Source organism: Desmodus rotundus, chromosome 1 (genome assembly GCF_022682495.2).
Source record: "Desmodus rotundus isolate HL8 chromosome 1, HLdesRot8A.1, whole genome shotgun sequence".
NCBI classification, from domain to species: Eukaryota; Metazoa; Chordata; class Mammalia; order Chiroptera; family Phyllostomidae; genus Desmodus; species Desmodus rotundus.
In genome coordinates, this window is record NC_071387.1 from 173,514,567 (window position 1) to 173,538,120 (window position 23,554).

The 23,554-nt window shown below is 37.3% G+C and overlaps 1 protein-coding gene across 5 annotated transcripts in view; it reads right to left on the minus strand.

Moving 5' to 3' along the window:
• RNF180 (ring finger protein 180) overlaps nt 1-23,554 on the minus strand; it is a 154,578-nt gene that overhangs the window by 17,609 nt on the left and 113,415 nt on the right. For all 5 annotated transcript variants that reach the window (XM_045186417.2, XM_053913307.2, XM_053913305.1 and 2 more), the window contains one exon: nt 15,973-16,101. In XM_045186417.2, coding sequence (XP_045042352.1) covers nt 15,973-16,101 — 129 coding nt within the window. The remainder of the gene's footprint in view (nt 1-15,972; nt 16,102-23,554) is intronic.

Sequence of the window (23,554 nt, forward strand, 5' to 3'; positions counted from 1 at the left end):
GTAATTGCCATGCGCTATTAAACCATCACTGTACTGCCAGGTTAATGTCCCTTCAGTGTAACAGAAACACTACTCATCTCCTATATTTATAACCTTGTATTCCATCTGATCAATCCATTCTTCATAATAACGCAGAACTGTTACTGCCTGGAGTCATAGGATAAATAAAAGACCTTTTCAAGGCACCCTGACGTTCTGAGTCCACAATTCTATTTTGTTACGTAGCCATAAATCCTACCCACTTCTCAACAAATCTCAATATTGGCACTTTGGCTGCACACCTGAATCTCCTAAGGGGCTTTAAATACTACTGATATTTGAGACCCAACCCCTGAGATCCCGATTTAACTGGAGTGGGGTATGACAAGGGCACTGGGATTCACCCAAGGTTGTAAGTGTGAAAGAACAGAAACTAACAGAATGGTTTTGCTTTAAAAAAATAAACAAACCCAAAACCCTTAGCTCTTCTCTTCCTTCATGAAAAATACATTTTTGGGGGTCAAAGTTAGTTGAGGACTGGAGAATTTTCTGAGATTTGATTTAAAATTCTGTTTCATAATAATGGTCTTATTTGGTAGTTGCTCTATTTTAGGAAGCCTGACTCCTAGAAATTCTAGATTAAGATTATGAATGTTGATGGTTATCTGTTATGCAATTTTTTATCTCTTTGTTAATATCATCAAACTAAATGCTCACTTGATTGAAATGAAATTGAGTAGCTTATATTTTACTTTCTTTTAGGAATAAACAATGCAAACTGCAATTTCCCTAGAAGCTGCTTATTTTGTTATTTTGAAAAATATTTTAAACATGAATATACCTATAATCATATTCTATAAACAAAGCAAACATTCCTTCCATAACTTAAGGAGTTTTTGAGTAAAATAAAATTTGTAAGATTTATGTACATTTTAAATTATGGCTTATGAACAATGGAGGGCTTTTGGTCAAATGTGAGTGATGTTGGATAATTATCTAGTCTTTTATATCAGTGAAAGCAAATTGTTTATAATTGGTTCCTTTTTGCACCTGTCATAACAGGTGTTTCTAGTTGGAAGTGACCTAGGTTTTATGGAGACATTCTAGTTTTCAGTCATTTATGTCTGAATGTTTAGGAACATTTCATTAAGAAACTGCTGAGACTACAGACCGCATCTCTTCAATCCATCTACAAATAACACATTTTAAATTCACTTTATTTAATGAGCACTTCCCTGTTAACTTATTTTTCTCTTGTATAAATGTTGGGTTATTCTAGTGCCCTCTGATTAAATTATGCATATGCTTCCTTCATTTCCTTTCCAGTCTTTCTTAATCAAAGGTTTAAAAAAAATCCAGTGTCCAGTAGTAGAGTCATCTTATTACAGATTTTAGTAAAACTTCTTATCTGGTATGTGTATGTATACACACATATATTTTAACATTTTAATTTTGTGTCATATACCCTTCAGGGTAGTTAGGGAAAGTATTACTACTTGAAAAAGCACAGCATTAAAACCGTGAGCTCAGGGGCAGGCCAGGTGCAGCCGCCCTGTCCCACCGTAAGGATTTGTTTCTGATGCTAACTTAAGAGGTGCTGTGGTCGGTAGGTAGGCTTTAGCTGTGTGTGCATATGTATGCATTTACCTTATAAATGCAAGTGTTTGTCATGGATTGGAAAGGTCAGTATTGTCAAAAGGTCCAAGCTACCAAAAGCAATCTACAGATTTAATGCAACCCCTATCAAAATAGCAATGGCATACTCTACAGCACTAGAACAAATATTCCAAAAATGTATATGAAACCACAAAAGACCCTGAGTTTCCAAAGCTATCTTGAGAAAGAACAAAGTTGGAGGTACCACACTCGCTGATTTCAAACTCTATTACAAAGCTATAGTAATCAAAACAGCATGTTACTGGCATAAAAACAGACACACAGATCAATGAACAGATTAGAGAGCCCCAAAATAAACCGACCCTTATATAGACAATTAGTTAGTTAATCTATTACATGGGAGGAAAGAATGTACGAGGGAGAAATGACAGTCTCTTCAATAAATGGTGTTGGAAAATTAGATACATACAAAAAAATGAATCTGAATCACTTCCTTACACTATATACAAAAATACACAAAAAATGGATAAAAGACTTGAATGTAAAACCTGAAACCATAAAACTCCTAAAAGAAACATAGGCAGTAAACTCTTTGACTTCGCTCTTAGTAATATTCTTTTTTTGGATATGTCTCCTTGGGCAAGGGAAGCAAAAGAAAAAATAAACAAATGGCACTACATCAAACTAAAAAGCTTTTTGCACAGTGAAGCAAACCGATAACAAAATGAAAAGACAACCTACTGACTGGGAGAATATACTGCAAATGACATATTCAATAAGGGGCTAATTACCCAAAATATATAAAGAACTCATACACTTCTACATCAAAAAACCAATCAATCCAATTAAAAATGAGCAGAGGCCCTGAATAGACATTTCTTGAAAGAGGAAATAGAGAGGGCCAACAGACACATGAAAAGAGGCTCAACATCAGTAATCATCAGGAAATGCCAGTTAAAACAACAATGAGATATAACCTCACACCAGCAAGAAAGGCTATTATCAAAGTGAATAAATAAGTGTTGGTGAGAGTGTGGAGAAATAAAAGCCCCCATGCACCGTTGGTGGGACTGTAAGTTAGTACAGCCACCACAGAAAACAGTGCGGAGCTTCCTCAAAAAATTAAAAATACAATTACCATACAGCCAGCCTAGCAATTCCACTTCTGAGCATTTATCTGAAGAAAATGAAAACACTAATTTGAAAAGACATATGCCCCTATATGCTTTGCAGCATTATTTACAAAAGCCATTTTTAGAAGTAACCTAAGTGTCCATTGATAAATGATTGGGTAAGGAAGATGTGGTATAAATATATCATGGAATATTATTCAACATTAAAAAGAATGAAATCTTGCCATTTGCAACATGAGTAGACCTAGATGATATTAAGTGAATTAAGTCAGACAGAGACAAATACTTTATGATTTCACTTATATGTGCAATCTAACAAAACAAAAGAAGTAACAAAACAAAACAGAAACCGATTCATAGATACAGAGAACAAACTGATGGCTGCCATAAAAGAGGGGGGCGAGCGGACGGTGAAAGGGAGAATAAGAGGTGAAACGCTTCCAGCTGTGTAATGAGTAAGCCCCGGGGATGTGAGGTGCAGCACAGGCAATGCGGTCAGTAGTAACTTGGTTCGGTGACCGGACTTACTGTGGTGATCATACTGTAAAGTCCATAAACATAGAATCACTATGTCGTATGCTGAAGCTAGTATTGTATATGCTGACTATACTTTAATAAAAATATTTTTATTAGTATTTCCTACCAACATCCAATTTTATGTGAAGTTAAAAATCAACCTCTATGTGTAAGAAACAATGAAAAGGACACATTTGGTTTGTGTGAGTGTGTGAGAGAGAAAGGGGAGGGGAAGGTGAGAGAGGGAAGGAGAGTAAGAGAATAAAACTGTTAGTAATTTTTAAAATAACAGTTATGAAATGGTGATATTTGAACAAAATATACAATTGGTATAATTCATTTGGATCATGAACTTAATATAGAAATAAAAAATGTTACTGTTTTATTTTGTGTCCATTGCTCAATTGAACCACTTATTTTTAGACAACAACCATGGATTCAGTGACCCAGCACCAGAATAACACTGGGTCATTTGAAAAGAAGTGGAAACAGCCTCGCCTCTTTAGCATCTCTGAAGCAGGCAACAACCTAGACAGAAACCACGTTCCAGAACAGTTGAAGGAAAGTGGATTATTTTGTGTGTGTGGAATAAAGATTTGCAGAGAACATCAAATGTGTCCATATATTCAAAGAATAGTCATGTGGAGAAGATTAAAACAGACTTGAACCAATAAAAGGAAGCTGTGAGAAGACATACCATTCAACATAAAAATTTGTCTCATGGAGCTGTTAAAATGGACAAGCTCCCTGTCATTTGCATTTTACATTTTGGTGGAATTGCATATATCTCTTGTTTTTAAAGCAGTTTATGATAACATAGGGCTTGTTACTGGGTTGGCTTCTGAAATAAATTTTAAACTCATTAGTAAAACCTACGGCAAAAACAGGGCCTGATTCTGCCACTGGAAAATAAATAGAAAGGAAAAGATACTTTGAAATTTGCAGGCCCTTTCAAAAAATTATCTGTGAACAAAATTGTTCCAGTTTCGGAAGAGATGTAAAGGTTGATGCACTTTCTGCTAAATGCAGCACACCAAGTCTAGGGCATATTTTGAAACCTCTCTGACTTACCTCAAACCTTTTGGGAAGGCATATTTCTGGGTTATATGCAAACTCCTGCTGTCTGAGCATGTACTGTTTTGGCTCCTCTTCTTTTCCATGTGGATATTCCTTCATTTATACTGAGCATGTTTAAACTTGCAGAATCAAGCTAAAACCTTCAGAAAAACTAATGATTAAATAAAACAATTCTCCAGTCTTTTACAAGAAATGCATGGATTTGTCATAAACATATCTCAGATACTGGCATTTCAACTGTATGTCTTTGTAAGCCAGAAAAATGAGGGCATGGAATATTAAATCATAACTTTTTAAAAAATTTCTTTGACTTGAGTATATTTAGAAAAAACTCAGTAATGGGGAACTTTTTTGGCAAAAAGATATTAGTAAAATATGTTAGCTTGTATGCTTTATGTATTGTTTCAATATTGTAGGTATACTTATCTACTTACGTAATTTTTTTTTAGGGAACCAACTAACATGGCTGGAAATACATCAACGCAATACTGACAACTGAGATGCAATGTCTGGAGACAGTAGCTACTTCAGGGGAAAGAGAAGATTGATTAACAGAGCCATCAGCGCAACCAGCACCTGGTAAGAGATATAAAGTGCTAGCTCACATTTACCTAGAGTATTTCCATTCCTTTTCACATTACCCATTTATGTATAAGTACATAAATGTGTGTTTTTAAGAAGAAAAAATAAAACATGTCTGCTTACTCAACAATATCTCTAAGACACTATTTGGTAGGATGAAAAGGAGTGGGTCTGTTCTAGGGTAAGTGTGAGCTACCTCAATGGCTGAATGAATTCCAAAAGAGTTTATGGGAGCTTCATTGGCTAGAAAATCTAAAACTATGTTAAAATGTGTTGTTTTTGTGGAAAGAACTCTAATTTTGTGGAACAAAAGGCATCTATGGGGATGTCTATTCTTTCCTATTAGATCCCCCCAACCACTTGACTTCCTTCCAGCAACTTTAAAAAACAAAGCTGAAAATAAGCTTTTCTTAGGGAAACAACATGGAAGGAATGGTATGGTATGTTGAGTAAATGTAGTTTAACTACAGAAATCATGGTCCCAGTTTTCAAATATGTTCCTAATTTTGTACATTTTATTTTTAATCAAGATGATTCAATCACTGTCTAATTACATGGTTTATTTCTTATGAAAAATTAGAAATGAAGAATAACAAAAATACTACATGTAATGTTTAAGATTACTGAGGGGAAAATATATAGCTTTAGATAATAATTTTTAAAAAGTAAAAATTAATGACCTTGAAGCCACCTTAATATGGTATAAAAAGGACAGAATTGAGAGAGAATAGCAGTAAGGATTTAATGAAGAGCAGAAATTAATGAAACAGTAGATAACGATATTATAGAGTTAATTTCAAAACTGGCTATTTAAAAATAATAAAATTGATGAATATGTAACAAGAGCAGGGATGAAACAGCATGAGCAAATACATTAAGAATACAAAGAATATAACTATTGATACAGGAGACATTAAAAGATATAAAAAACTTTTTATCAACAAACTTTAAAACAAAAAAATGAACAAATTCCTAGCAAAAAGATAAATTACATAAACTGATTCAAGGAGATGTTAACAAAATAGACTGAAAAAGAAAACATAGATGCAATCTTACAAATAAATACAGATGTAAAAATCTCAAAACAAACTGCTAGCAAACCAAATCTAACAGTTACAAAAATGATCAAGTTAAGTTTATCCCAGAAATGCTACACTGTAACATTAGGAAAATGGTTACAATCTATTAATGTAATTCAGTCCATTAACAGATTGATAATGGAAAGCGATTGTGATCATATCAAGAAATGCTGAAAAATTTTACAAAATTAAAAATTCATTCAAGAAAAACTATTAGCAAATTGGGAACAAATGGAGCTCGCTTAAAATCTGTTACAGGGTATCTACCAAACACAGAGTAACAGTTCTACTGAATGATGTAATATTAAAAGCCTTCCTTTAAAAATCAGAGATGCTGCTATCACTGTTCCTATTGAAAATCAGAGAGAAGCCTGAGACACGGCTTGCCTCTTTGCATAACCACATCAAAATTACAACTAAATTATACAACAACCATCACTCAGAACCATTAGAAATCAAGTTCAATGTAAAGCTATCAACTATGGAATTAAAGAAGCCACATCCATCCAGATTGGTAGGAGGAGTGCAGACATGGAACAGGCTGGTCCCGCACTCACATGTGGTGGATAAAACTTTGGGAGGGATATTTCAGAGGCTAGGGGTTCCACACTGGGCCCCCCAGCTCAGAGTTCCAGTTCCAGTAAGAAAAGTCCCCACAACTTGTGACTGCAAAAACCAGTGGGGACTGAGTCAGTGGAAGAAACTGCTGGAGCCCCAAGCAGTTCCTCTTAAAGAACCCACACTAATACTTACTCAGACTCACGCCCTCTGGGCTCCAGCACCAGGGTAGCAGCTTGAAAGGCACCAGTGGCACACAGGGAGAAACTGGAGTGTCTGGCATCAAGGTGAGCAGAGGCCATTGTCCCTTTTCTAAACTTTCCCCCCATAAAGCCACAGAGCTGGCAAGCTGGTGCCTTATCCGAGACTATTAACTTGGCTAACACTGTTTGACCTGCCTTGAAGATTCTGAGACTTCGCCCCACCCAAATTACAGGCCCATTCAAGCTACTTTTCCATATGAATGGCTGGCCTTGGCTCATGCTTCAGAACTTCCTAAATCCTCTCAAACAAGAAACAGCTGGTCTCAAGGAGCCCCGGCCCCAGCACTAGCAGCAGCCAGCCTAGATTCACAGCTTGGCTTTGCCTGGGAATCTCCAAGCCCAGCATGGAGTAGCAGCCATCCCAGATTGCTTTAGAGCTCAGGCAGGGTGCCCCAGGCTAAACATAGGTTGGGGCTCACCTTGGCCTGCACCACCCAGGAAACCCTAGGGCCAGCGCACCCAGTAGACAGCTACAGACAGCAACATCCGACGGCTACATCACCACCTTGCCCCTGTGCAGCTAATCCTCCACGGAGGATGGAGGTTGCTGGTAAGCGGTAACAGCCAATACTTGCAGCTGACTGGCCTGGGTAAATCCCTCCCATTGATCTGCCAACAGCAACCAAGGCTCAACTACAAGAGGTCGGTGTACTCAGCTCACAAGAAGGGTACACTTCAAGTAAACAGCTTGGATGATAGGGGAGGCTGTGTCACTGGACCCTACAGGACACCTACTACATTAGGCCACACCACCAAGACAAGGAGTCAAAGCAGCTCTACCTAACACATAAGAAAAAAAACACAGGAAAACTGCCGAAATGAGCAGACAAAGAAACATGGCCCAAATGAAAGAACAGATCAAAACTCCAGAGAAAGAGCTAAACTAAATGGAGATAAGCAATCTATCAGATTCAGAGTTCAAAACACTGGTTATAAGGATGCTCAAGGAACTTAGTGAGGACCTCAGCAGCATAAAAAAGATCTGGTCAGAAACAAAGGATACGCTAAATTGAAATAAAGAACCATTTGCAGGGAAACAACAGTAGGGTGGATGAAGCTGAGAATCAAATCAATGATTTGGAACATAAGGAAGCAAAAAACAACCAATCTGAACAACAAAAAGAAAAAAAGAATCTAAAAAAATGAGGATAGGATAAGCAGCCTCTGGAACAATTTCAAGAGGTCCAACATTCTTCTCATAGGGGTGCCAAAAGAAGAAAAAGAGGAAGAAATTGGAAATCTATTTGCAAAATAATGAAAGAAAATTTTCCTAATTTGGTGAAGGAAATAGACATGTAAGTCCAAGAAGCACAGAGTCCCAAACAAGATGGATGCAAAGAGGCCCTCTCCAAGACTCATCATAATTAAAATGCCAAAGGTTAAAGATAGAGAATCTTAAAAGCAGGAGAAAAGAAGTTAGTTACCTACAGGGGAGTTCCCATAAGATTGTCTGCTGATTTCTCAAAAGAAACTTTGCAGGCTAGAAAGGATTAGCAAGAAACATTCAAAGTTATGAAAAGCAGGGACCTACAGCCAAAATTGCTCTACTTGGCAAAGATATCATTTAGAATCAAAGGGCAGATAAAGAGCTTCCCAGAGAAGAAAAAACTAAAAGAGTTCATCATCACCAAACCATTATTATATGAAATGTTAAGGGGACTTATTTAAGAAAAAGAAGATCAAAGCTATGAACAATAAAATGGCAAAAGTAAATATGTATCAACACTTGAATCTAAAATACCAACTAAGCAAATAAGAACAGAGACAGAATCATGGATATGGAGAGCATTTTGATGGTTGGCCAGATGGGAGAGGGGTGTGGAAAAATTGGTGAAGAGGGGAGGGTATTAAGAAGTACAAATAGGTAGTTACAGAAGAGCCACGGGGATGTAAAGCACAGTATAGGAAACGGAGCAGCCAAAGAACTTATACACATGACCCATATACATGAACAATGGTGGGGGGGCGTTGCCTGAAGTAGTTGGGGGTGCTGGGTGGAAGGAGGCAAAGGGGGGAAAATCAGGACAACTGTAAAAACATAGTCAATAAAATGTAATTAAAAAAAAACCCAAAGAGAAGGCCTAGTTCAGAAAATATAGCAAGAAAATAAAATGTATATGTATTAAATTGAAAGGTATAAATCTGTATTTATTTACAGGTAAGATAGATGGTTGTCTGTTGAAAGCACCCCAAACTCTATAAATAGACAACATCACTAATAATCAGGGAATGCAAATCAGAACCACAATGACATACCAGCTCACACTAGTCAGAATGGCTATTATGAAAAAATCAACAAATAACATGAGTTGGTGAGGATGTGAAGAAATGGAATCCCTTGTACACTGCCGGTGAGCTACAAACTGGTGAGGCTCCTATGGAAAACACTAAAAATAGGTATTTGATATGACCGAGCAATTCCACATCTAAGTATTTATCAAAAGAAAATGAGAACACTAATATGAAAAGACATACCATATGATTTCACTCATATGTGGACTCTAATAAGCCAACTGAACTAACAAGCAAAATAGAGATACACTCATAGATGGAGAGCAGGATGACAGCTAAGGGAGGGGCGAGGGTTGGAGGTGGAGGGATTGAGCAAAAAGGAAAAAGGATTCATGGACATGGACAACAGTGTGGTGACTGTGGGGGAAGAGGGTATAAGGTGACTAAATGGTAATGGAAAAAATACAATAAAAATAACTTAATTAAAGAAAGAAAGATATATACCCTCCTATGTTCATTGCAGTATTGTTTACAATAGCCAAGATATGGAAGCAACCTACGTTCCACTGACAGATGAATGGATAAGGAAGACAAAGGTTTGTGAGTGTGTGTATTTTACATATGTGTATAAAAATATATGTGTGTATATATACTTATGTATATATGTGTAATATGTATGTATGTGTATATATCTATATACATACATGCATGCATATATATATATACATATATATATAAAACACACAATGGAATACTATGCAGGAATGAAAAAGAATGAAATCTTGCCATCTGCAACAACACTGATGGATCCTGAAGGTATTATGCTACGTAAAATAAGTCAGGCAGAGAAAGACAAATACCATATGGCTTCACTTGTAAGTAGAATCTAAAAAACAACAAACAAAAGAAAACAAAAACAAAAATAGACTATTAGAAACATAGACCAAAGGGATGGTTACCAGAACGAAGCGGGTTGGGTGGTGGGTGAAAAGGGTAAAGGGAATATAGTCAATAATGAGATAACTTTGCACGGTGACCCATGATTATTAGAATTAGTGGGGTGATCACATTGTAAGGTATAAAAATGTCAGATTACTATATTGTATACCTGAAACTAATATAACCAACATAACATTGTATATATGTTCCAATTATACATAAATGAAAATTTTATTGAAAAGATCACTTAGTATGGTTGCCAAATAACAGGTTAATATCACAATTACATTTCTATGCAACAATTACAGAAGTATTACAAAAACCTTAGCATCATTGTAAAATAAATGCTCAGAAGACTGGTCTATTATTTTAAGACTGACAGATATGACCCTGGCCAGATGGCTCAGTTGGTTGGAGCATCATTCCATACATCAAAATTTTGTGGGTATGACTCCTGGTCAGAGCCCATACCTAGGTTGTGGGTTTGAACACCTGTTGGGTCACACGTATAGGAGGCAACCAATCGATGTTCCCCTGACATCAATGTTTCTCTCCCTTCCTCTCTCTCTAAACTCAATAAACATAGCCTCGGGTGAAGTTTAAAAAACAACCAAACAGACAGACATGAGCCCTTTGCAGCACAACACAAGTGGTGGAGTCTGGATAAAGACCGAAATGAAAACGGTAAAACTGTAAAGCTAACATAGAGAAATCTAAAGGAAATCTTTGCGACCTGAGAATGGGGGCACACTTCTTGAACAAAACTTCAAAGTTAAGGATTTCTTTCAATGAAAAACACCACAAGAAAATTTAATATACAGATTTTAAATTGGGATAAAAAATTTGTAATGTCTAAAGCTGACAAGGGATTAATATATAGACTATACAAGAAATTCTGGACAATTGATAAAGGCAGAAACCCACCAGAAAAATGAGGAAAGCAGTTACAAAAGAGGCATCCAAAATGCTAACATGCATTTGAAGGGTTCTGAAACTATTAGAGATAAATTCCATAGACTTTTAAGTCTATTTGAAAAACACACAGGAAAATATTTCTAAGACCCTGGGGAGATAAAGAAGAATTTCTTCAGGCAGATACTGCTCAGCAGAAAGATGATGGGACAAATGAAGGACTGTAATTCATTAAAAGACACCATAAAGTGACAAGACCACAGCAACCATTCATATAATTAACAGAAAAAGGAATCACCAAAAATATTTTTAAAACTCTCAAAAATCAACAAGAAAAATACAAGCAATAAAAAAATGGACAAAATTAATAAATGAATGTCACAGTTGAAGAAACTCAATTGCCCAACACATGTATAAAGCTATGTTCAATTCCCATTAGTAATTAGAGAAATTGAAATAAAAACCCCTGATATTACTCTATACCTTTCAGACTGGCAAAATCTAAAGTTGCAAATATCAAATTAGTAGATAAAGCTGAGGATCAATCAATCCAGTCATTTAGGAAAATGGCTTGGTTTAGGTAATCAAGTAAAGACGTGCTTTTCTTATGAACCAGCAGTTTCCTAACGTAATTCACTCTAGAGCAACTCATGCTCCAGGAGACATGAAAAATGTTTATAACAGCATTTTTTATAGTAACAAAAACCTGGACAACTCAATTGCTTGTCACCAGGAGAGTGGACAGACTGTGCCGTGGCCACGTGATGGACTACAGCACAGGGGCGAGGGGAAATGGGTGTGGCTGCACTCCCTGGAACGGACGAGCCCGAGAAACATAGAGCCGAGTGACAAAGCGCACAGAGAAGACTACATACATTGTTACCACTGCAGATGTTCAAAGCAACCAAAATTAAACAATGTTGATTATGTATATGTATATAGAGAAATAATAAGTGCAAAATTCATGGAACAGGAAGCAAACAAAAGTATGGAAGGTATTTCAGTAATACTGGTAATTGCGAATGTAGACTGATACAGCCACTATGGCAAACAGTCTAGCGGTTCCTCAGAAAGTTAGAAATAGAGTTACCGTGTGCCCCAGCAATCCCTCTCCTGGGTACCTACCCCCAAAACTTGAAAACATGTACTCACAAAGACGTATGTACCCGTACGTGCACTGCAGTGTTATTCACAGTAGCCAGGCAATGGAGACAACCACAGTGTCCTTCAGTAGAGAACTGGACAAAGAACATGTGGTACAAATACACAATGGAATACCACTCAGCCATAAGAAAAGATGAAATACTGCCATTTACAACAACATGGATGGACCTTGAGAATATTATGCTAAGTGAAATAAGGCAGAAAAAACTAAGAACTATCATGATTTCACTCATATGTGGGATATAAAACTGAAACTCTCAGACACAGGCAGCAATGTGGTGGGGGCTAGAGGAAAGGGGTAGGGGACTGGGGGTGGAGGGGTCCTAACACGTGGTGATGGAAGATGTTTTGACTGCAGGTGGTGGCACACAGTGCGATAAACAAACCTAGCATCATAGAAATGTGCACTGAAAACCTATATGATCCTATTACCCGGTGTCACCCCAATAAATTGAATAAAGATAAAATAAAACACATTTTGGAAAAAAAAAGAATTAAGAAGAAATATCCTGTGTGTGACAATTACAGAGCCTTTCCCTGGGCAGCGTCATGGGAGAAAGGTGCCCACACCAGTCTCAGTGTCCAGCCCATGACTATCGTCTGCAAAGGAGCTGCCCTCAAGGTCTCAGGCCCCCCAGTCAGTGACGTTCTTTCTCAGGCTGACATTCCCAGTCCCAGCACCTGCATTCCTGTCTCGGTCCTTATCAGAGGCCTTGGGCAGAGGGCTTCTTCAGGCCCCTCTGCTGAGACGCTTTGAAAGGGTGGAAGGGGAAACTCTGAAGACTCTTTTTCTGACTCTGAATTAGTATATACTTTTCCACTCCTAGCCCTTCTAATTTGCCTTCCCTCCCTCACTAAAAAACCTCTCACAAACCTCAGGGCCCATAAAACTACGAGTGCTTTTTGGTCAGAATGCCCACAGCAGTGAGATGACCCTCACCTCGGGCTGATCCGGTGTGTCGTTCCATGGGGGGAAACAGAACAGGGTGGGAGGAGCTGGCATGTCCTCCGGTTTTAGATTCTTGCTTATACATTGCACCAAGTGATTAAAGGCTCGACTCTTTCCGTTTTGGCTCAGCCTAACAGCTCAGCTCTTGCTCAGCTCAGATGAGCTTCCTGACAGCAACATATTATATTTCTTAAGTTAGGTTGTGTAATAAAGCTACTTTGAATCTCCTCTATAAAAACTTATAAAAAGTTAAGTTCTGTGGAATTCCTATGTGGAGGACAAACAAGATGAAATCACAAAGAAGCAACTGTTTAAATTATAGCTTCAGTACCGCAGAACACAAAAAGATGAAGGCAATTATGGGGTTATCAGAAAGGTGCTTCATTCTTTTAAAAATCTGGGTGTACGGTTAGAAGGTAGAATACAATGGTGTCTTTTAAAATACATACCTCATATTAAAGTTTTCTTCTTTGGTATGAAATCCCTTAAGACAGGCTGATTTTCTTATATTTGATTTCATATTACATTTTGGGCCAAATGTGAAACATTTAAATTTTTCTTTTTAATACCAAATCTGTGGATAATGAGTTTCTACAGTTACTAACCACTTTAAAAAAATAGTATGCACTTATATACTGTCCTTAAACTACTTTCCTCACTCAAACCACTGTATAAAGCATACTTGTCCTTAAATGACTTTCTTCCAACCTTGGGGAGTTTGTAAATCAATTATATATTTTTTACCTCAACCATGTAGACTCTGCTTCTTTCTCCTTTCGGCCGATGTCTTTGCTGTGCTGGTATTACTATCCATCTTCGTATACAGAAGTCCCCCCTGTTCCCCGAGGATCAGCGCTCCCCATCTGTCTCATCTAAACCTTTCCAACCAGACCCCATATATCATAAGGGGCAAATACTAAAAATGCACAGTAGTTCATGCTCTGACATACTATGGTTTTATAAAAGGTGAAATTATATTTTATGTCCATATTGTACAGTAACAAATTCTCAAAGGTGAAAGGTATTAGAGGTTGCCTTGCCCTTCCTTATTTTGATAATTCCTTCTATCTATAAGTGTAATTAGTTATAATTTAAAATGTGCTTCCACATTTGCTGACTTGATTCTTACAACAACTCTGTTAATTAGGTGGGACAGATATAATTATTCCCATTTTATAGATCAGAAGACAGAAACAAAAGATTTAAAAAAAATGAAACTAGACCAGCAGCTTACACCATACCCAAAAATAAACTCAAAAATGAGAAAAGACTTAAATATAAATTGTGAAACCATAAAAAATCCTAGAAGAAAAGAGAGGGAGTAAAATCTCAGATATACGATGTAGAAATATTTTTGCCAATATATCTCCTACGGCACCAGAAACAAAGAGAAAATTAACAAATGAGACTACATCAAATTAAAAAGCTTCTGTACAGCTGAAGAAACCATCAGCAAGACAAATAGGGAACCTACTGTATGGGAGAACATTTTTGGCAATGATACATCTGACAAGGATTTAATCTCCAAAATATTAACAAGAACTAGTACAACTCAACACCAGGAAGACAAACAACCTAAGAAATGGGCAAGAGACCTGAATAGACACTTCTCAAGGAGGACATACAGAGCTCCTGCACACGTGAGAAAATGCTCAACATCACTAATCATTAGAGAGATGCAAATTAAAACCTCAATGAGCTATCACCTTACACCTGTCAGAATGGCTATCACCAATAAATGAACAAACAACAAGTGTTGGTAAGGTTGTGGAGAAAACGGAACCCCAGTGTGCTGTTGGTGGAAATGCAGACTGGTGCAGCCACTGTGGAAAAGAGTACGGAGTATCCTCAAAAAATTAAAAATGGAACTGCCTTTTGACCCAGCAATTCCACTCCTGGGATTATACCCCAAGGATCCTGAAACACCAATACAAAAGAAAATACATATGCACCCCTGTGTTCATAGCAGCACTATTTACAAAACCAAGATTTGGAAACAGTGTAAGTGCCCATCAGCAGATGAGTGGATAAAAAAGCTGTGGTATATTCACACAATGGAATCCTATAGCAGTAAAAGAGAAGAAACTCTTACATTTTGCAACAGCATGGATGGGCCTGGAGAAAACTATGTTAAGTGACTTAAGCCAGTTAGTGAAAGAAAAATAACACATGATCTCACTTATATGTGGAATCTAATGAACACAATAAGTCAACAAACAAAATAGTAACAGAAGCTTGGATACATAAAACAGACTGACAGTTGCCAGAAAAGGCGGGGATGGGATGAAAGATGGAGAAGGGATTAACCAAAGAACATTTGTGCATGACCTGTGGGCACAGACAGCAATGTGGAGGTTGGCTTAGGGTGCAGAGAGGATGGGGATGGGTGGAAGCAGGGAAAGGGAGAGAAAGCGTAAACAACTGTAACAGCATAAACAATAAAAAGAAAACAGAAAAAAGAAGAGGTTTTGATGACATCCCTGAGGTCAAATGCTAGTTAGACCAGCCTGAACACAGAAAGTGGTATTCTTAGTCCACTGCACATCTGAGACACTCTCTAGACCAAGGCTCAGCCACTTTCTTCTTGCCCTAACCTTGTGGGACGACTATAAAATATTAAAACTAAATAGACAGCTTATGATGATGAATTATTCAGAACCTTTATAAAGAATATCAGTGCTTTTGTCAAATGTAGCATTCCACAAATCTGTTACTTTTGAGCTGAATTCCGTTGTCCACACATTAAACATTAATGACAGCAAGGCAAAGTAAACTTTGCTCTTACTGCACAGTCTCCGTTTTCTTCACATGCACACCTGTAGCTTTCAGCAACATCCTTATTAAAAATTGATCAATTCACAAATATGTTTCTACCAGCATTTCTAAGGCAGGAAGAAAACAGCTGTAAAAAGAGAGCTTGGACAAAGTTGGCAGACTTTTTTTTTTGCGGGGGGAGGGGTTAGTTTCCTTACCTCCAAAAAGACGGAATGCTTTTTTCCTGCAGCTTGGTAGAGGCCATTTTGCAGAGCTGGATTTCTGAAAGCTTTGTTTGATTTTCAAATATTCTTTAGTGAAGAATGTTTTTGTGGCATTGTTCAATTCTAGAATAAAGCAAAATAAAATAGCATTTTTAATACAAGTTTACTCAATACATTTTACTCAAATGGTAAGAACATAAAAAATTGTTGTATTATTTTGATAATATATTCAGATCTCTCTAAGCTGGTGCAGACAAAAGTAGAGTCAATTTCCTTTCTAAGTCAAGCAAACATAAGTATCCCCCATTCACATCTGAGGCAACTTTGATATGCCTACACATAGAACATACGTTTACTGTGTAGCTCCTATGTCAGATATATGCCAGGTGTGGAGGACGCAGCGATGAATCATAAGGCTTGGTTCCTGCCTTCAAGAAGACTGCAGCTTTCTCGGAAGGATTGAGGGTGGGAGGTGGGGGTGGATGGGGCGGGGAACAGTGGTGGTAGGAAAATGGGGACAACTGTATTCCAATATTAATAAAAAATGATAAAAATAGAAGGCTGCAAATAAAAGATAGAAATAAGTTACACAGAAAGGGGGAATAATGTGTTAGGGGTGTAGCAACAGAATAGCTACGGTACAATATGTGAGGCTCAGGAGTGATAACAGAAGGGAAAAACCCTTTTAGAACTTTTCACTTCATAATCTATTTCATTCTACACCTGATGGGTTGAATATTTACTGAGTCTAATGCTGCTGGTTGAAGGAAGTTGGAAAAAAATGAATAAATTCTCGACCTTTCAGAAGCTTGCTAAAGAGTTAGAAAAAGAAAATATTCATTTCAAGTAAACACAGACCAGAGGGCATGCATGATGTATTCACTTCAAGCAGTAGAAAGTCTCTATACTGAGCCATGGAGAGCGAGGTACGCTTTGAATAGCACAGTTTAATGGCAAAGCTCCTCTTGGAGAGGCCAGTGCACGATGGTTGCTAATTAGGGTATTAACTATAGCCTTCCATCCATGGTGCCCCTCCCTTGCATCCCCAAATTACTGTCTACAGCATGTGCTCGGTTCCCATCCCGCTCATGCTTGTGAGCTTCTGCTCAAACCAGTTCCATTAAATTTTCTCTATTTTTCCTAATTATGCTCTTGATTCTTTACCTAATTCACAGGAAAAATGAATTCACTAAGTTTGTACTTAACAGCAAAAGAAACTAGGTAAAAAAATAGACTACCTTGGGCAAATGAGAGTATATATCTAACTACTACACTCTTTAACTTCCCTTCCCCATTCCACACCCAAGAACTAGTAATTCAAGCACACAAGTTAGAGAAAAAGTACCTCCACAATTTGTATACTGCTTAGGTATGCTGGGGGTTGGTATGACTAGTGAGTTTATCTTTTATGTGTGTAATAGTTCAACATCTCAGGCTGGATAAGCTCACAGTGTCTCCTGCAGCAAGCAGTGCACCGCTGCGGTATTAGACTTCACCTTGCCCACTGCCTGTGAACAGCCACTTTAGTTACAAGAGTATATGACACCACTGTGTGGTTCAGTTCCAAGGACTCATCAGTGTCATTCATACTGATGAAGAGAATGGAAGAAGTCATCAAATGACCTAATGCATTTTGCCGTGTATAATGTGCACATTTTTGCTCAAATTTTTGAGGGAAAAATAAGGATGCGCATTATACGTGGGTAGTACCTAAAATACTTTGTATCTGTTCTTGTGTTTTGTAATTATTTGTTACATAAAATTTCTTGTACCATAATGTGTTCAAAAATAAATGCTAAAATTTCCTTATAATACAAAAACAAGTATCTAAATATAAATAAATAAATAATTGAGTTAAAAAATTAAAATGAAAGATATTTTTCCTGAAAGTTTGGGCCAAAAATGTGGGTGTGCAGCACACACGGCAAGATGCAGTACGACACATTCACGTACAGTAACAACTGTCTTCTTGCAGGACTTCCCTCACGTAGGGATGGACTGCAACTCATGGCATTTTCTGACAAACTAAAAATCCCTTGGGCAAACTAAGTGGTATTATGAACTCTTGGGCAAACTAACTTACAACTTTTTAAATGCCCTTAAATAAGACCAGTGTGATGGGTGATTGAAGATTTCATGTGGGAAATAATATAAAACAAGTTGAAGAGTTTGCAACTCAAGAATTCTTTTTTTTATTGTTTTTCAAGTACAGTTGTCTCCATTTCCACACCCCCCCAGTACTCTCCCCCGTCCCACCCACCCCCACCTCCCACCTTTAATTCTCCTCCCCTTTGGCTTTGTCCATGGGTCCTTTATACATGTTCCTTGAAGACCCTTCTCAAGAGTTCTTATTCCCTCCATTTCATTCTCCTCTTCCCCACCCCCTCCTCCTTCTAGAGAACTTGTAGCCATGTTCTAAAATGCTGACACAGCCACCAGAGGATACCATTGCACTCCCCTCGTTTATAGTGAGACTTATTTGGAAGTTAGTTGAATTCTATCTGCTACACCTGATCAAAAGGGCATTCCTGTAACAGTCAGCCACTAACTGTGTTTATGATAACTTTCCACAAACCAAACTTTTTCTAGAGCACAGGTGGCAAACACAAGGCCTGTGGGCTGAATCCGGCCCTCCACGTTGTTTTATCTGGCCCAGCACCTTGTTTCTACCCGGCGGCAGCACCGAGCTCTTGCCTAACTGTTAAGGAGTAGTTACATTTACACAGTCCCAAAATCACATTCGGCCCTTTGAAGGCAGCCTCGAGGCTGATGTGGCCCCTGGTGAAAATGAGTTTGACACCCCTGTCATAGAGGGTAGATGAGAGAAGTAAAGTAATAATGATGTCTGTGATATTTGTTTCCTGGCTTCAAGAAACTTATTACACAATGCATTTATTTAACAAACTTACGTGATTAATGTACCAAACCAGGAAAAGGGTTCATATATATATATGAATAAATGAATAAATAAATAAATAAATATTTATTTATTTATTTTTTATTTATAATACCTAACAATTATTATCAGAGAAATTACTACAATGTACAAAATGAGATGGCAGTTGTACCTACTGTTTGTTGAACTTATACACCTGTGTCCATAAAACCAGAAATTTGGAAGATTTTACTATACTTAATCTGAAGAACCTTTGGAGAAAAAGAGGATCCAGAAGCCCTCTGCCCACGATTGCTGTGCCGAATAAGAACTGGGTTCTAATGCCTCTTAACTGTGGAATCTTCACAAGTTGTAGAACTTCTCTTTGTATTTGCTTTTGGCCCTATGTTCTGCAAACATTTATTTTGTACCTGGTATGTGCTTGGCACTTTGCTGGCCCAGCTAGGAGCATACAAATGAATTAAATGTAATTCTTGTCTACAAGGCATTATACTAGATCAGTGATTCCAAAATGCCTGTCTGCAGCCTGGCTATGGATCAAAATCATAAAAACACAAACTCTGGGCCCTTGCCCAGATATACTGAAGTAGACTTTCTGTAGATGTGACTTTGGGGTCTCTGCTTGCTACAATACAAGCTCCTTGAGTCATTTTGATGCAGTGTTAGATTTGATAACCACTGGATAAAATGTTCTCAAATCCGTTACTGTTATGACATTATTTTAACTTATCTAAATATGTTAAACCTTATCTCACTTTGGCATAAACTCCATAAACCTTACCCAAGCATGCTGTTCTTGCTATAGAACTGTGCTGCTCTAATCTAGTGGCATTTTTAACTTAAAAAAGCAGGATTTGGCATAAAAAATATTCAATACTATATTTCTTAAAATTACTTGGAAAAAGCACTAAAAAAATTTAAAGACAGACCAAGAAGTAGGGCTTGGAATAAAAGGTGATAATCACCTTTATCTCCACCTCCACCAATCCTACCCATTAGGATGTAGGTGCTTCTTATTATAATATATATTATAATGTATTGGATACAATCAATAATTCATATTGTTGACTGTTAGAAAAAAGCAAAAACCTGGATGTCCTAAAAAGATTCTAAAGTCCATTCAAAGCGTACACTTAGTTAAATGTGGTACCAGTACCAGTGGAAACAGCAGCATCTTTGTGTGACACTATCATAAAAATGGTATCTGGTTGTTAAAATAAAGGGATTCACACCTTCCTGACTTGCTTGAATACAGGAGTCGGTCACCAGCTCCAACAAGACAGAGCTCACATTATTACAGGGTGCGTCACCGTGAGCTTCCCCGAGTTACATCACAGACAATAAAACCAGACAACCGCATACACAGGGAATCTCGGACTACAGGCACTGCCAACAGGGTCGTGTAACTCTGATTTCAGCTTTATGCTTACATGTTGGTAGTTTTATGTTTCAACTAGTTGTAATTAAGCAAGTACTTGTTAACAAAAGTTTTAAGTGGCCTGCTCAGTGCAGGAGTTAAAACTGTGAAAGAGGCAAAGTGCCTGCATTAAATCCTGTCTAGTAAAAAGGTAGTCATAAAGTTATTTTTTTATAAATAAAAATAAAATGAGGTAAAGTGATATGATAGGGTAAATTCAGGCTGCAGAGTTTTATCAAGGAGGGGAAATATGGTAAGAGTGTTATTATAAATATACGGTACAGTCATTTAGGCGAATCCAGTGGTATTATATTCTAATTTAAAAGGCTAGGGTGTGTGTTTCCAGCCATTGCGTTCAGATCAGTAAAGGCCTTGTTTACACATTTAGTTACTTCTTGTTCTTATGAAAACTCCCCCCCCAACAATTCCCTTCATTCTATGTTGTTTGATATATAACATTTTATTTCTTAATGATACAACTTACAAAAATAATCTGACATAAAGGAAATTTGCAGCAGGTTATAATAACAATTTAAAAAAAATTTTCTCCAAGACTTCTGAATTACAGTTGACCCTTGAACCATATGGGGGTCATGGCTTCTTGGGTAGTCAAAAATCTGCATATAACTTTTGACTCCCAGAAAATATAACTACAGTTTTCTCTGGGTATCTATGGGGGATTGGTTTGAGGACCCCCTGCAGGTACCAAAATCTGTGGATGCTCAAGTCACTTTCTACAAAACTGCATAGAGCAATGCCTACAGTTAGCCCTCTGCATCTGCGTTCCTAACCGAGGATCAAAAATCCTGTTTTTGACCCACGGTTGGTTGAATCTGTGGATGTGAAACCTGGGGACACGGAGGGCTGACTGTGCATGTACTTAAAAAAGACCCACGTAGCAGTGGGCCTGCTCAGCTCAAACCCGTGCGGCTCCAGGGTCACGTGTACACACACATAGTAGGGGTCCTGACTCGGAGTGGAGATCCCACTCTCCCTCATTTGCGCAGGTGCTGTGCACGCTTGTTCACGGGCTTTATTTGGTTCTAGGAGACTAATTCACTATAAAGTACATTTGCAAGGAATAGACAAGATCGGGAATCAGTCTCAGTCAGTGGGCACTTGGATAAAAAGGGACACTTCTAACAAAATAATCTTTATCAGCTAATGCTAAACCCTCATTTGTTAACATAGCTTTTTGTTTAGTAATCTCTTGTGAGATGATCTTTAAAACTTTTAGCCTGTCTCACCTCACTCTTATCCTTGAGTATGTTGATTTTACTATTTTAAAATCTTAAACAGTTTTCTTTGTATTCTTGGGCAGCGGCAAGAATAAAGTTGAGTTAGGATTCTGTGTCAAGGAGATTTGAGATATTTCCCTTACATAGGAATGGAGAAGGGCTAATATTTTTGGCATTTGAGCTCACTTTACCATGTATCGGTGAAAATCCACAAACTGCCTACAAGACTTCAAGGGCAGGGCTTACTTTGCAAGCCTGCCAGAGCAGCAAGAAAGTCCCATTTGCAAAGGGTCCCAATCTCCTAGTGAAATTCCTTTTCTTTTTTAACCCATGTGAGGACCCAGAAGTGTTCATCTATACGGGAACAAGACAAGTTAGATAAAAGCTTGAGTCTACTTTTACAGCTTGCATTCAACAGAGCATGACTAGTTTGACTCAAAGTAGTACAAATATAAGTGTAGACCTAGCTCTTCACATGTGGCAGTTTCGTACCCTGGAGTGGTTGCAAGGTCTACCGCTACTAGTAACTGCATGCCCTGTGGGATTTGGGGCATAGGGGAGCTCTGCATGCTGGGAAAAGACAGGACAACCAGGATAACCTCACTGTACCCTCTGAAAATAAAATTCAACCTAATTTTCATACCATTTCCTAGTAAATTGTTCAAAGTTAAAATTCAGTTTAGAAGTCCCATTATCCAGCTAAATATGTATAGACTGATGACAAAGGCATATAACACAGAGACTAAACCAAACCAAAAACAAATATTCAGTTTGTCAAAATCAAGTTATGGATTTTAAAATATTTGAGTTATTACAGAATGTGATTTATGCTTAACTGATGTTAATATTTAGGAGTTTCTATTTTAGTAGCTAGGTAAGTTATTGATAAAATTTTATCCACTTTAATTTATAATACTTAATGTAATAATTCCATTCAGTATTTGATATTTATGTTGAGAGAGTTGAATACCTGAATAAAACTCATGTTTATGTTAGGAAGAAAAAAAGATGTAATGGATAGTATTTAGCAACTAATATCATCTACTAAATTTTTTTTGTTTCTCTATCAACTTTCAACAGTACATCTTGACCTCCGTTAAAAAATCAATATGAATGCCTTCCACCGTTTCTTCTACATATCCTGTTCCACTTCAACTTCTCAACTTTAAGTGTTAAGTATTTTATAAAGATTGCACCCAACAGCACTAAGTAATTTAAGCAAGATCACATAACTAATGAACGTTACAGTTCAGGTTTAAAACCCTTATTTTGCTAAAGCACATGCTATGGAAAAAATTACAACTAATGCCTTATTCATTGGCCAAGTATCTTGAGATCCTCTAGAAAATGACAACTTTCCCACTGTTTCCCACTGTGACCATCACTGCTCCCTGATTTGGACACGCACAGGAGGTGAATGTCTCATTAACTTAGTAACTCTCAGGGGTCGGTAAGGATAACAAAATAGTCTAAGATTAAAAAATAACTTTCTCAAAGTATCAATCAAAGCATCTGAAACCAGAAGAAAAAAATAATCTTAGCAGAACAATAACAACAAAAAAGGAATAAAACTAATAAAAATTGCACTTAAGAAGGAAATTACAGAAATTTGTTGAGAGACAATATACCATAACAACAATTACTCAATATTATAACAATGTCAACTAGAAATGTGAATTATCCTCAGATAACTTATAACTTTAACTTCCTTGTGAGTTATTAACACATGCCAGCTAGAATAATAATAAGAATGAGGTAATGGTATAAAACAAGATAGAAATACGAATGTAACAGAACAACTTCCAAGAAACACACATACATTTTACTAATTATTATCATTACGTTTTAAAGAAAAGCAATTCAATCGCATAGGAAAAATGTATTGTTGACCAAATATTATTGGGATAAATGTCTTAGGAAATGGAAGAAGGGGACTCTATTCTTAACCAAACCATGCACCGTAATAACTGGACTGCAGTTAGATGCGGGGAAATGAGAACACAATGAAAACATGAAATAAACATA